General features: G+C 41.0%; 1 protein-coding gene across 1 annotated transcript in view; it reads right to left on the bottom strand.

Annotated features, from left to right (window-relative positions):
• EGLN1 (egl-9 family hypoxia inducible factor 1) overlaps positions 1–13,572 on the bottom strand; it is a 39,828-nt gene that overhangs the window by 4,301 nt on the left and 21,955 nt on the right. Inside the window, exons 2-4 of the mRNA XM_075089504.1 lie at positions 4,876–4,995; positions 2,049–2,185; positions 541–608 (exon numbers count right to left, since the gene is read on the bottom strand). Of these exons, the coding sequence (XP_074945605.1) occupies positions 541–608; positions 2,049–2,185; positions 4,876–4,995 (325 nt within the window). The remainder of the gene's footprint in view (positions 1–540; positions 609–2,048; positions 2,186–4,875; positions 4,996–13,572) is intronic.

Genomic DNA, 13,572 nt, shown 5'->3' with positions numbered 1-13,572 from the left:
AACTTCCTCTTGAGGGAGAAGCCAGAAAAGGAAAACAGATGCTAGATATGTGGAATTGGAAATGGAGGAAGTAAGTCCATTCTTTGATTCCAGATTTTAATTTTAGGCTTTTGTTTTACCAATATAGAGATTCTAGTCAAGTGAAGTTGTATCACTTGTTGAATCACTATATTCGATCAAAACTCTTTCCAGGGCTCCCAGTTCTGCCGTGCCTCACAAGCTCTGGTGTGTTTATCCTCCACACCTATTCGTGAGACAAGATTAGGGAGAAGCTGTTACCCCCCCTAAAAACACTGAGCAGCCTCAGGTCTCAGAGGAAGCGTGAGCAGGACAAGGCAGCGACCTGGATTGCCTAAGTCACTGCCTAGCAGCTCAGTCACTGGGTCACCTTCCCTGGAAAACCTGACTCGAGTTACACTGGTTTTCTCCCCCTTTTTGTGCACAGGGTGGGCCAAGAAGATGAGCCTGAACTACTTAGATATTCCTCCAGAAAAAAAAAAAAAGAGAGAGAGAACACAGAAGATATTAACAAGAGATTACCTGTTAGATATTTTACTTTAGCTCGTGCTCTTTCATCTGCATCAAAATACCACACTGTTATTGCGTACCTAGGGAAACGGATGGAAAAAAACACTCCTGAACTATGAAGAAAAAAAAAAAAACAGTGAAGCACTTGACATAAAACACAACCTAAATGAGATGATACTTCTGCGGTCTGACAGAAGAAAGGTTTAATAAAACACAAAGCAAGCAGGTTTTTCTTCTATTAGTAGGTATTGCCTGGACGCTCATCGAAAGGGTGACACTGATGCTCTGAGTTTAGGTTTCTTTTTCCTGATGAGCTGCTATTACAGTTCTTGCCCAGAACTTGTCATCTAGTCTCTGTCTGTATCACCCTGCCCTGTGACCTCGTCTTTTACTGTATTGGGTCAAGTCCATCACTGAGTCACGGTGCACAAACCTCTTTTTTTGGACATTTGCCATAAGGGAAAGTTAACTGTCCCTTCTTACACAGCTCCTCTGGTTTTCCACTGCCCGTAGAGGATTTAAACATGAAATGCCAGCTATTGAGAAAAGACTTTAAGGAGCTTTAGTAAATGGCATTTCACCCTCTGACTGCTCGGCGCACAGAGGGGGAAGGGAGAGCAGTACAGCCTCCAGAAAGGCTGCAAGCGGACGCCCCGATGGCAGTTTCAAGTTACTTCTTGCAAAAGGTACTTGTGTTATCTCACAGCTCCAGTAAACGTTCAGTGCTGGGGCCATGCAAACGTGTTGTGACATGGGCAACAGGAAGCCTGGATCAATGACTCCAGCGATTCACCTATTAACGCTCTCTGGAAATGCCGCTCAAGACATGGGGCCAGTGAATTCAGGTGCCTTTAGCATCATCCACTGCCCTACACTGAGGGACAAAGGAGATATCAAGTTCCCCCTGTGACTCAGACTGGGAGCAAACTCTTCTAATACTCCAAAGAAAGAAAAGATTTGTGTATCAATGGTCGCTTCTGCCCCACAGCCCTCTCCCAATTCCCAAAGGAGAATGTGGTGGCTTAGCCTGAAAATTACTATTTTCTAACAAATCCCTCCCAACAAGAGGGGACATAAAACTGAAGTACCCAGCCAGTCTTCCACTAACACAGTAAGGTGCTAGGGACAAAGGGAAGGGAAGTGTAAACCAGATACAGAGAAATAATGAAGACAACACCCCTTGACTCTGGCGGGGTCTGCTTATGGCTCTGTGTGCTCCCAGCCAGTTCTGCCAAGTACATGCTCAGAAACGTCTCGTGTTTCCAGTCCTCCCTCCTACCCACCCAAGAGGATGTTTTCTCCAAAATAAGAGATCAGGCATCACTACAAGGTCAGCAGCACAGCAGAAGCCTAATCAATCAGTAGGAGAAAAAACCCTTCTCGTCAGTGCAGCTGGTGCTGTACATTGAAAGACTTGGGATCAGGTCATAATTCATCATGTCACTCATTTCTCATTAAGATTTGTTCATTTCTTGATAAAAGAGGCATCATGCAATATACAGGGACTCCACTAGTCCTACCTTGTAGCAAATGCTGGCTGTACTTCATGAGGGTTGCGGCGATCAGACCAGAAGAATAGCAGTCTATCAAATTTGGGTTCAATATCAGCGAATTGGGCTTTACCTTCTGGAAATATCCGAAGGATGCCTCCACTTACCTACAAATTAAATATTTAAAACCAGTGCTTGAAAACAAAGTTTTCTTGTATTTAAAAGTACTGAATATCGCATTTGAAAATATTTCAGACGCTTGGAACTAAAATAAACGTTTTACACTGTTTTCACTGAGTAATTTCAGAACGGTTGCAAATATAAAACCTCCATTCATGTTTGAATAGAAAGCTGTGGGTTTAGATTGGTTCTAATTTAGCTGCATTACCTACTCATAAAAAATGGACAAGACTGACTGATATTGCAGAAGCGGCTAAAAATATGCCAAATACAGATGAGAAACATTATATTTCACATCTGAGTTTCACCCTTTCCCATTACAGAGACTGTTTCATTTAACAACAGCACAAGTTTATGTCACATTTCTGTAATTAAGATGAGGAAAGAGACTAGGAAACTTCAAACTAAAGCTTGAGCCTGTATTACTCCTCATGAATTTAGATCTCTTCCAGGCTTTGAAAGAGTTGGACCTACCTATGCATGCCTAGAAAACAGAACAGGTAGTTGGGGTTAATTATTTTTAAGTCACTAGGTGGGATCAATTATTTTAAAGTCACGTTACCCTCACAGAATGGTGAGGGTTGGAAGGGCCCTCTGGAGCTCACCCTGTCCCACCCCCTGCTGGAGCAGGCACCCCCAGAGCAGGGGCACAGGGCCGCGTCCAGGCGGGGGGTGAATGTCTCCAGGGAAGGGACCCCACAGCCTCTCTGGGCAGCCTGTGCCCCTGCTCTGGCACCCGCACAGGGAAGGGGTTTGTCCTCATGTTCAGGTGGAGCTTCCCGTGTTCCAGCTTGTGCCCGTTGCCCCTTGGCCTGGCGTTGGGCACCACTGAAAAGAGCCCGGCCCCATCCCCTGACACCCGCCCTTCAGGTATTTATAAGCACTGATGAGATCCCCCCTCAGCCTTCTCTTCTCCAGGCTGAACAGACCCAGGTCTCTCAGCCTTTCCTCACAAGGGAGATGCTCCAGCCCCTGATCCCCTTGGCAGCTCTGCCCTGGCCTTGCTCAAGCAGTTCCCTGCCCTTCTTTAACTGGGGGGCCCAGAACTGGACAAAGTACTCCAAATGAGTTCTCGACTCCTTCCTACTGATGGTATCAGTGATATTAAAACTAACTATAGATAGCCACCACAGGCCTTCATGGGAAAGTCATAACAGTGCAAGTCCTAACAAGGTAAATCGATATAAACTACTGTTTTTAGTGGTGATCTAAATCAGCAAACAAGAAGTGACAATGCAGATCAATTTGTTCTCCTTAAGAAAGTCTGAGCTTCTTTCTTTGCTATCAAATACACTTGCCTTTATAGTAACTTGTAAGTTAAAATAGATTTTGCAGAAAACAGAATACCTTTTTTTATAAATTAAATATCCAGCTATTCACAGTTATTGTGAAAATGCCATTTGCTTGACTTCTACACTCTGGTATGCATTCATTCTTTTCCAGGAGTGAAACTTTAGTAAATCAACTAAAAGTGCCCCAAAGCTGCGTTTTAAGGTATTCAGTCCAACCAGTGCACTTACATACAAAGATACTATCATGGCAAAAAAGGCTAGCAATTTGTTTTCTAATTGAAGGATCACATTTGACATTTCAAAGAGCAAGTCAATCAGAAAGCTTCAAGTGCATCCACTTCTGACTCAGCTTTCTGATCTACCAGTTTTATGCGAGTATGTTATCAGTCTCATTGTTCCACCCAGCTCGTACAAGAAATGGACAGTACTCAAGAAGGGAAAGAAAAACTCTCAGCTGGAACCTGTGTTATCCATGTTATCCATATCTGGTGGCCCAATTCACAGAAACTGACTGCTTACGTGCTCTTCCACATGCTACTTCCTAAGTACGACAGCAGTGTCAGTAGTTTTATCTTTTTTTTTTTTCCATATACAACGAGAATAGACATCTCCATAGCTAACTGCACAGCAATCAAGGAATAAACAAAGCTATCTTTGCATTACTCTCATGCTTTCAATGCAGCCAGTTAGCTACATCCATTCTTCAAATCTACCTAATCCCACTGAATTGCTAGGAAAATCCGTAGTAAAAAGTGACTTTATCATAGTCACTAAATCTATGGAGAGTATTTATCTATTCTACATCCTGTACCTACAATGATACAAACAGTTGTGCTGCTTTGAACTACACTGACATAGCAATAATCATAACACTTGGCTTATCTGAAACTGCTCCCAAGCTAGGGCATCTTTCTTTTTATAGGCATAATCAATTAAGTAATCTAGTTGCACAAACAGTAAACACAAGATTTAACAGGAATATAAGGAGAAAGAAACTAAAAGCAATTATCTTTTAAATATTCTTTATTTACTCTTTGGGAGGGTTACTGTACAATGTACAGTAAGTTGCATAATTATTTATGAAACCTGGATACTAGCGGATACTTGTATGCGTAATTAAGAAACATACATGAAAAACATGCAGCTTCCTTCAATCTCACTATCAAGGAGGTCCTGCTGGCATCATTCAAACCTTGAAAAGAAATGCCTCATCTCTATCTGCTCTCAATAACAGCAGCATCAGGGGTGTAAAGGATATCCACAGTTAACATAATATAAGAACACAACTAAGGCACTGAAATAAGCACATGAACAACGACCTGTAGTAAAGGTACATTAGCAAGTCTATGTAAAAGAAAAAGTTATAGAAAGAAATTATGGCATACCTTGGCATCCCAGTCTTTATTAAGATAATATATACATGTAACACATCTTCCATCTCCATTTGGATTATCAACATGGCGCACGTATCCCGTTCCGTTGCCTGGATAACAAGCCACCATAGCCTAGAGTCAAAGAATCAAAGATGATAATTAATTTTATCTGTGTGTGTGGAAAAAGTCTACATTTTATCTATATTAATTCCTAAGTAATTCACACACAAGCAACAGAAAAAATTAGGTTTGAAGTAATGGGAAAATAATTTTTTATCTTTCCAGTTAAAAGCTGGTTTTGAGCACAGATGTCTACAAAAAACACGTGAAGCACATTGAGAGGAATACCATTAATTAAGGTATGGAAGGTGGAGCTGCTCCCATCTTGTGACTAATCCTTCAGGTTTCCCTCCCTTGAATGAAATATAAGGCAGGAAAAATGTCTTGTGTACAACTAAGCATATGCTTCTCCTTGTGATAAAAATACTTGTTTTCCAGACTCAAGTTCACAGACAGCTATCTTTTAGTCTTAACGTAGCATCAAACAGTTATTTTTAGGAGACTTTTTAGACAAGACAATTAGCCCATCTTACTCAGTCACTCCAAGCGCATTCTTGGACTTGTGTTTTGTCCTGTACATAGGAGGTCTTTGAACCTTTGTTGAAACAACCCTACATGTACAACAAAAACATCCTTTTTAGCCAAGAAGTGAGAAACTGAAAACAGACACCGAAGAGTAATCTGCAATGACCTTCCGACATCAAACGACTCCCAAAACAGTAGCGTATTTTACTTCCCATGCTGCCCTGAGCTCAGCTGACTTGAAAGACCCCCAGAAGGCAGTTTGGTTTCTGAGCCTTCAGGCACGCGGATGTGCGTGTGAAACAAACTGGCCATCTCGCTAACCGGCCGCCTGAGTAGCTCTCCGTTCACAGGGCCCGTTTGCTGGACAGCACATCCCCTATCTTTATGCATTTGCTGGAAATAGCCATCTGTTCAGGTTTTTGAAAGAGATCAGAACAAAGTTTTCCAGGCCAAGCCACCCACTACCACCACAGTACTCAGGCGCCTGCAGTGACAACATCCTATTTGCAAAAAGTCGTAACATGAATTTAGAAGAAAAGCAAAAAAGTCAGTTTCTACCAACAATCCAATCCACTACTAACCTCAGTGAAAGTCTGCTGTATAAAAAAAACCCTAAAAACTTTTAAATGCAATCATTCTTGCCTAGATTTAGTCTGGTTAAGTTAGAATTTGAAGTCAGACCTCTGGGTTGCAAACTCTTTCATCTCTCTTACGTAAAATATCAGTTTTCCCAATAAAGCGTTAACTGTGACATGTAACCCATCACATTAAAAGTATTTCAAATCAACTGTTTCAGTGCATTTTTTGCTTTATACTGATAATTTAAACTCCCCCCCCTTTTTTTACATGTTTAAAAAAAAAAGCTTTCACAGTTTGCATTACTTGTAAGAAACTGCTTTGAGCGGGCTGAAAAATAGTTTCAAGTTCTTGCAGTTCAATCAGTAAAATATCTGTATATCACACGTAAGCAGAATGGATTTTATTATAGCAGCAAACATTTGAAACTATTTCCATAACTACTCTACTAAGGGAAGAAGCAAATGTTTGGTAGCTCCTTCTAGGCAGAAATCAGAACATAGTACTTGCCAAATAGTAGCACCGTGGTTATATTAAAAAAAAAAAAAAAAAAAAAAGACAACTAAAAATTAAGCCAAACTTCTTTCACACGAGACAGAAATGACTACACTGCATGAAAAGTACTCAAAACTAAAAATTCAAATACACTTGTAATTTTGAGATTAGGCACTTGAGTTTCTCAATCCCTTTACTGCAATCATAGTGTAGTCATCATTACAGGTCTCAGGTTATGTAAACATACTACATGTATCAGGTAACATGACCTAACATTTGGCAAAGCCATTACTCATCGGTTTTGCTGTAGGAAGATAAACCCACAAAAATCAAAACAGCGAGTTAGAGATACCAAATAATGTAATAAGGGTTCTGTAATTTCCTTTCTTACGGAGAAAAAAGGAACGAAACAAAAGCGAAGCTGGGCTGGAAGAGGAAGATAATGGGTTTCCACTGAAAGCCAACCTTCTTAAAAAAAGTCCCATGTACCACGTAAACCCTATCAAGCTCTCACGGAGCATGAACGGCGCTGAAAGCAGATCCAGGTCTGATCCTGTAACAGCATTCCTAATAACAGGAAGGCTTTAATTTAAGGGGCTTTCCTGATAAGTATCATGTAAATTAAACCCTGACATTAATTGTTGCTCAACGTCTGCGTGAAACAGCTACTAAAACTCATTCGGAATGAAGAAAACATTAACTGATTAGGTACAGCAATGTCAGTTCTCACTGAAATCAGGAGTACTCTGACATGAAAAGGTCTTCAGGCATGTAAATGCCCTAAATATCTGTCATTGCGCTTAAAAAACCTCATGTTAAAACTTTAGGACAGTTCCCAGGTATCTCTAGCCAATACAGGGTTTTTCTTCAAGGGCACACTTGGTTGCCATCTGTTCCTCCAAAAGATAATTTTGCTGCTAGAGAAGCATAAATTTGCATCCTACTGCTGTAGTTTTCTTTATAAGGTATTGAAACGGTTACTTGTTCTCTTTGCTGAAGGGAAATGAAGACAGGAATCTCTAATATCAACGCTGCTGAAGAAAAAGAGGAGCAGCAGCACTTTTTGGAACGTCTGGGGAAACACCAGTTGTCATCAACTTCTCATACAGAGCAGCCGTATTGCTGAATACGTACATGTCAGAAGCATTTCATACAATCATTTGAGTCTAAAATACTGTCACTGTTTTAAAAAAGACCTTGTTTTTGACTTTAGAGCCTGAAACTTCTGCTATCATCAACTGCAAGAGACGACAAACAGTTTTGCTGTGATAACTTATCTAATATGTATTTGTTATAACAGCAAGAATGACTCAGCCTTTAGCAGCAAATTGGAAAGCAAACAAATTCGCAAATCAGCTGGTGTAGCATAATATACATTGTTTTTGCCAGTCAGTGTGACAATACCCTCTCCCCAATTGAACTATGATAAGGAAAGTCACAAAACTTAATTTACAGGACATGGGAAATACATTGCTTTGGGAAACAATACAAAGTGAGTTCGTGTCAAACTGTCGTGTACTGCAAGATTACCCACATGGAAAGGACAAAAAAAGTGACCCAGGTAAATAATGAAGTCACATGCTTTCATTGTTGTTTTAAGATTTTACAGTATAAATAAGCAAGCAAATGCATGTATGCCAAGCAGAGAGAAAATTTTGGGCTTGCGACTTTTTTTTTTTTTTCTTTTAAAGCACTGTTAATGGCAGTCAAGAAAGCCAGGCATTTAAGACCAGAATGTCCAAAATTCCTTAACATTTTAGACTATGAACAATACAGTTGTTGGCTCTCCAAAACACAGAGCTACCTGTCTCATCAGTTCTCCCATAACAGTAATCAATTAATTCAACTCAAGGCATTACTTGCATTTTCTTAATAGGATGTCTCCCCTTCGGTGCTTCTTCAGCATTACAATTTTTAAGCATTCAGTAATCTTAATTTCTGCAAAGAATGTATTTAAGTCACACACTGGGTTTGTTCACCCACTGGATTCCTTCGCAAACACTTTTAATATTAACCTCGTTTAACCCAACAGCACTCTCTTTTAGGCTGAGCACTCATGCCTAGCACATAAGCGCTGTCCTAAGATACCCTCTGGAATTCATGAGTAATCGAGATAGCATGAAAGCGCCCTCACCACTCTGTGATCCGCCCAATTTGTGTCTATCAAGCTGAAGTACTCACACACTTAAGAAGCTGCCGATCGCTCATTCACATACAGATGTTCTACTTGCAAATGTTTAACTCTGGATAATTAACTTTAGGCCATCAGCTCAAACGAACAGTTGTTAACAGAAGAACTAATTGAAACCACAGATTTTTTGCTAAGCATCAGCATCCTTAGAGTGTCAGCCATTACTCTAATTAACAATTAAATGCACAAAGGTAACATCAGAGGAAATAATCCGTAGCCCATTTGGTTTTGTTCGCTATGTAAAGAGGCAGCAGCTAAGTCACTCAACCCTGGGAGGCACAGCACATCAAGCGCAGCTGAAAACCTGATTTCATTTGGGAGTAGCCTCAACCTCCTTTCACAGAGAATGACAGCCTCACCCACGTGTAAAGAAGGCAGACTTGCAGGTAAGCAGACTGAAGCTTTTTCCTCTGTCTTTTCCATTCCTCTCACAGCTGGATACCTGCAAGTTCAGGTATTGTTCCTTAAAAGAAAGGAAGCAATAATAGCAAACTCTTAGGAAAGAGGGGAAAATACCAGTTACATGACAACATAAAATTCCTTCAGGGGGGAAAAAAACCACAAAATGAAGAGAGGATGTGTGTTCTGTCATATTAATTTATTAATGTGAAATAACTTTATTGTTTAGCTCAGATTAAAGAAAGCTGCATCAGTCAAGGAGATGTCACTTTTGCTGTTTGCTGAAGGAACTGCAAATCTCAGTGAGCAAAACAAGACGTCTGAACACAAGACCGATGACTTCCTACCAAAATTTATCAGATGCTCTCACAAAGGCTTCGCTGGAAATCCTTGGCATGGGTCACCTGACAGATTATTCAAAGAAAAAAAAAAAAAAAACAACACAACAAAAAACCCCACACACCACTGGAATGAAGAACTGAAGGGAAAAAAAACCCTGACCTGTCCCTCTTTGGTCCATCTGCGATGTATTTCTGGTTGAAGAATTCGTTCCTGACAAACAACAGTCCTGAGGAAACACATTTCAGCTGAAGCACACGTCACACTCAAGATTTTTCACACGGTGTTCAAAATAATCAAGTTGAAGGAAAAGACGACTGTATTGGTACTAACTACCTTGTGTGAGCAGTGTCAAGATTACTGACAAACATGTTAATGTGGTACATACAACTTGGCTTGGATTCTTACCTCTTCTGCAAATTCTCGACAAGCAGGGATAGAAACTTGCAACAGAAAGGAATTGTCAACAGGGAGAAACTTCTGTCAGCCTTATCCAAAACAGAGGAAGCTGAAAGGCATAAAATAAGCTCTCTGGGACACAGCTAATCCAAGTATTTCTATACTAACTTTCATCTGAGTAAAACTTCATGCTGGTATCCTCCATGATCTAGTAAGCAAGGCTAGAGAACCAAGTTTTCACACAAGTCAACACTGAAACTTGGAAAGCTGGAGAAAAATATCAGCCCCTGCAAAGACTCCCTCATTAAAAATCCATTCCTTGCAAACATCATCAATTGGAGAACCTGCAAGGGGAAAAAGTAAACTACTGCTTACAGGCTTAAAAATTAAACACAGTAGTTCACACATCCCCAGAAGAGAATGGGAATCTGTAAATTTGAGTTAGAAGCTAAGTAAAGGAGAGACTGACACATTGCAGCACCTCTGAATCATTTATCTTCAAACCCTCTCTCCTAATACTAAGTCACCACTACAGCCATTCAATTTGTCTGTTAGCAAAGGTGTGTGAGGTATTAGCTTCTGTTGTGTTCTTCCCTGCAGAAACGGTAAACTACCTAACTGCAGATGGGGAAGAAAAAAAAAAAAAGCAACAAAACCCAAACAACCCAGAAAACCTCAACTACTTCAAATACCAGCTGTTTAGGTCATCTTCTGGCAAGCACAGAGTAAGCTGCTCTTCTAGGAAAAAACAACTGAAGGCAAGGACAACAAGTGCAGGTCTCCCCTCTCCTGTGGCTGCTGAAGGTAGCAGCAGAAGTTTTAACGGTAAAGTAGGCTTGGCAAAGCTGCCAGCTCTTGAGCTGGCAAAGGGAAGGCAAACTGAACTGAGAACAGCGACGAAAAATAAACTCGGATAGGAAGGGAGAGAGGAAAGACTGACCACTGACATAGCTGCTTACACTGTTTATAGAACAGCACACGGTTATGTACATGTATATCTTCCACGAGCTTCTAGGGAGTTCAGAAACTAATGGCAACCTGACCTACCTCACTCCTACGCAGACCTTTCAATCCAATGGCCAATACAAGACTTCTAGTTGCTTTGGTAGAACCGCATTTCGTAAGTGTACAAAATCAAGCAACATAACATACCATCAAAAGTTTGGCACAACAGATGAATGCTTTTACAGCGCTGCTTATTTCTAACTTGCCAATCAGACGTTGATTTCCCAGACTGAAGTTCAGAGAAAGCTTTGCCAACCTAACAGTTCAGCGGCGGGCTCTTCACCTTCTCTTCAAATTAAGTCACTGCTTTACTCCTGTCTTCAGCTTTACACGACGTTTACCTGCTTATGACATTCACTTCACACATCCTAGAAAACTGACACAAATCAGAAGGCGGAAACTTTCATGCTGGTTAGGGGCCGCGTTCAGCCCAGCACTCTAGGACCAGAAGATCCACAAGGAGTTTGGATCCAAACACCTTGAATGTAACCAGGGAGCCACTCAGCAAGCAGGCTCAGGTATTTTTCGCTATAGCTACGTGAAGTTTGGTACTTCCCCTTTACTGTTCCAATTCTAATTGCGCTCAACAGCAAGATCAAACAAAGTTGATTTCCAAATGTCATTCCTTTCATTCACGCATGCGCATAGGCTCTAAGAAATGTTCATGAGCTCTTGAATCACTGAAGATATGTGCATACAAGTTTGCGTAATTCATCTGTTCTTCCAAATGGCACAGGAAAAACCCCAAACTGCAGTTGCTTAACTCTGATACTTAGGAAGTGACTGTGAATGTGGGATGTGCTCACACTTGGGTGAATACATCCAAGAAACAAAAAAACCACTCACATAGGACAGAGAAGCTCCCACAAAACTATCAAGCAACAGCCACTGACCTGGGAGAGATGGTGCTGGTTCTTGCCACAGGGACAGAAGGCACACCCCCACACGGAGGCTTTGACAGAGCTCTGAGGAAAGCAGAGCAATCAGAGAAATGCATCTCAAAAGGTGAACCGATGAGTGACTGAAACCAGTGTTACAGACAGACATAACAGGAAGACCTAAAATACACTTCCTAACTCCCAGCTGAAGTCCTGCAGCCCCCATCACTACTAAACTGAGATAACAACATTTAAACATTAACGAGGTTCTCTCTGCTGAGCTTGTAAAGTTGCAAGTCTCAAATCTCCAAAGGCAAAGAGAAGATATCACTGAATCAGCTTACAAGCTTCAGGGGAAAAATAAAGATTGTATCCTCCTTAGTAGTTAACACAAACTGACATTTTCCAGGCTGCTAGCCAAGTTAGGTAAGATACGCCTATTCTCAAAATTGTGTCAGTTTGACCAAAAGGTGCTGTTTTAAAACTGAATCAGTGAAATTGGTACAGACACCCTTGCAGTCCTTCAATCTTATGAAGGCCTAGCTTCCATTAACTTAAGCTAACAGCTTCTTAGGAAAATAAAACTGGTTTCAAATCTAATAAAGAGTATACAGGATATTAAAAAAAAGTAAAGTTTATCTAATGCATCTCTGAATATAAACGTCTTCAAGCCTAAACCACCTGCATTCCCTTAAAAAAAAAGATTTAATGTAAGCACATCCAAGCTATGTTAGTGTTTCAAAGCACTAATAGCTCCCCTAAAGTTCAACACGACACATTCTGATAGTTTTGATATCAAAATCTACTACAACCTTTAAAAAAAACAAAGAAATCCCCCAGGTATACCTAATCGAGGCTTCCCAAAGAACATAGATGAAAAGCACTGTCACCAGCGGCAGAAAGTTACCTCTTAAAAGCCTAGGAGCAAACACAACACTCGACTTTGCAGCTGAGAAGGGTTTAAAGCATACTTTGGTTTGTGTCACCCTAAATCTGTCTGCATTATGATTAAATAAGTTCACCAGTACACTTCAGATTCAAACAACTGTTGAATAATGTAAAACGTGTTTGCAGAATTGGCTGGCCTCCATGGATGACTCCCCATTCCCTCCAACAGAAGCAGACTGGTGACTCAGTGTTTTGGCGCTGTACAAAAATTTGACAGAGAAGTAAGTCAATCAACACAAATTTTAAGAGTCTGTTTTTAATTCAACATCATAAATGTTTTGAAATAAACAATACAATTTAGAAAATAAATACTTTAAAACCTTTCCCCCGCCCCCAAGACAGGGCAGAACATTCTGCTCTCGCATGAGACTAGGCAACTTTCTGAGGATAGATTTTTGACACAGGTGGTGAAGGGGCCAACAAGGCGAGATGTGCTGCTGGGCCTCACACTAACAAAGAAGGTCTGGTTGAGGATGTGAGGGTTGGTGGTAGCCTCGGCTGCAGTGACCATGAGTTGGTGGAGTTCAGGATCCTGCGTGGTAGAAATAGGGCAACAAGCAGGATTACAACCCTGGACTTCAGAAGAGCTAACTTCAGCCTCCTCAAAGACCTGCTTGGAGGAATCCCATGGGTTGGGGCTCTAGAAGGTAGGGGGATCCAAGAGAATGGGTCAATATTCAAGTACCACTTCCTCCAAACTCAAGATCAGTGCATCCCTGTGAGGAAGAACTCAAGCAAAGGAGCCAGGAAACTCGCACTGGTGAGCAAAGAACTTCTAGAAAAGCTCAAATGGAAGGAGGTTTACATGGAGAAAGGGACTGGCCACTTGGGAGGAATAGAGGAACATTGTCAGGGTATGCACAGATGCAATGAGGAAGGCCAAGGCCCAGTTGG

Source organism: Phalacrocorax aristotelis, chromosome 3, assembly GCF_949628215.1.
Source record: "Phalacrocorax aristotelis chromosome 3, bGulAri2.1, whole genome shotgun sequence".
In the NCBI taxonomy this organism is placed as follows: domain Eukaryota; kingdom Metazoa; phylum Chordata; class Aves; order Suliformes; family Phalacrocoracidae; genus Phalacrocorax; species Phalacrocorax aristotelis.
This window is presented reverse-complemented; position numbering and strand designations above follow the sequence as displayed.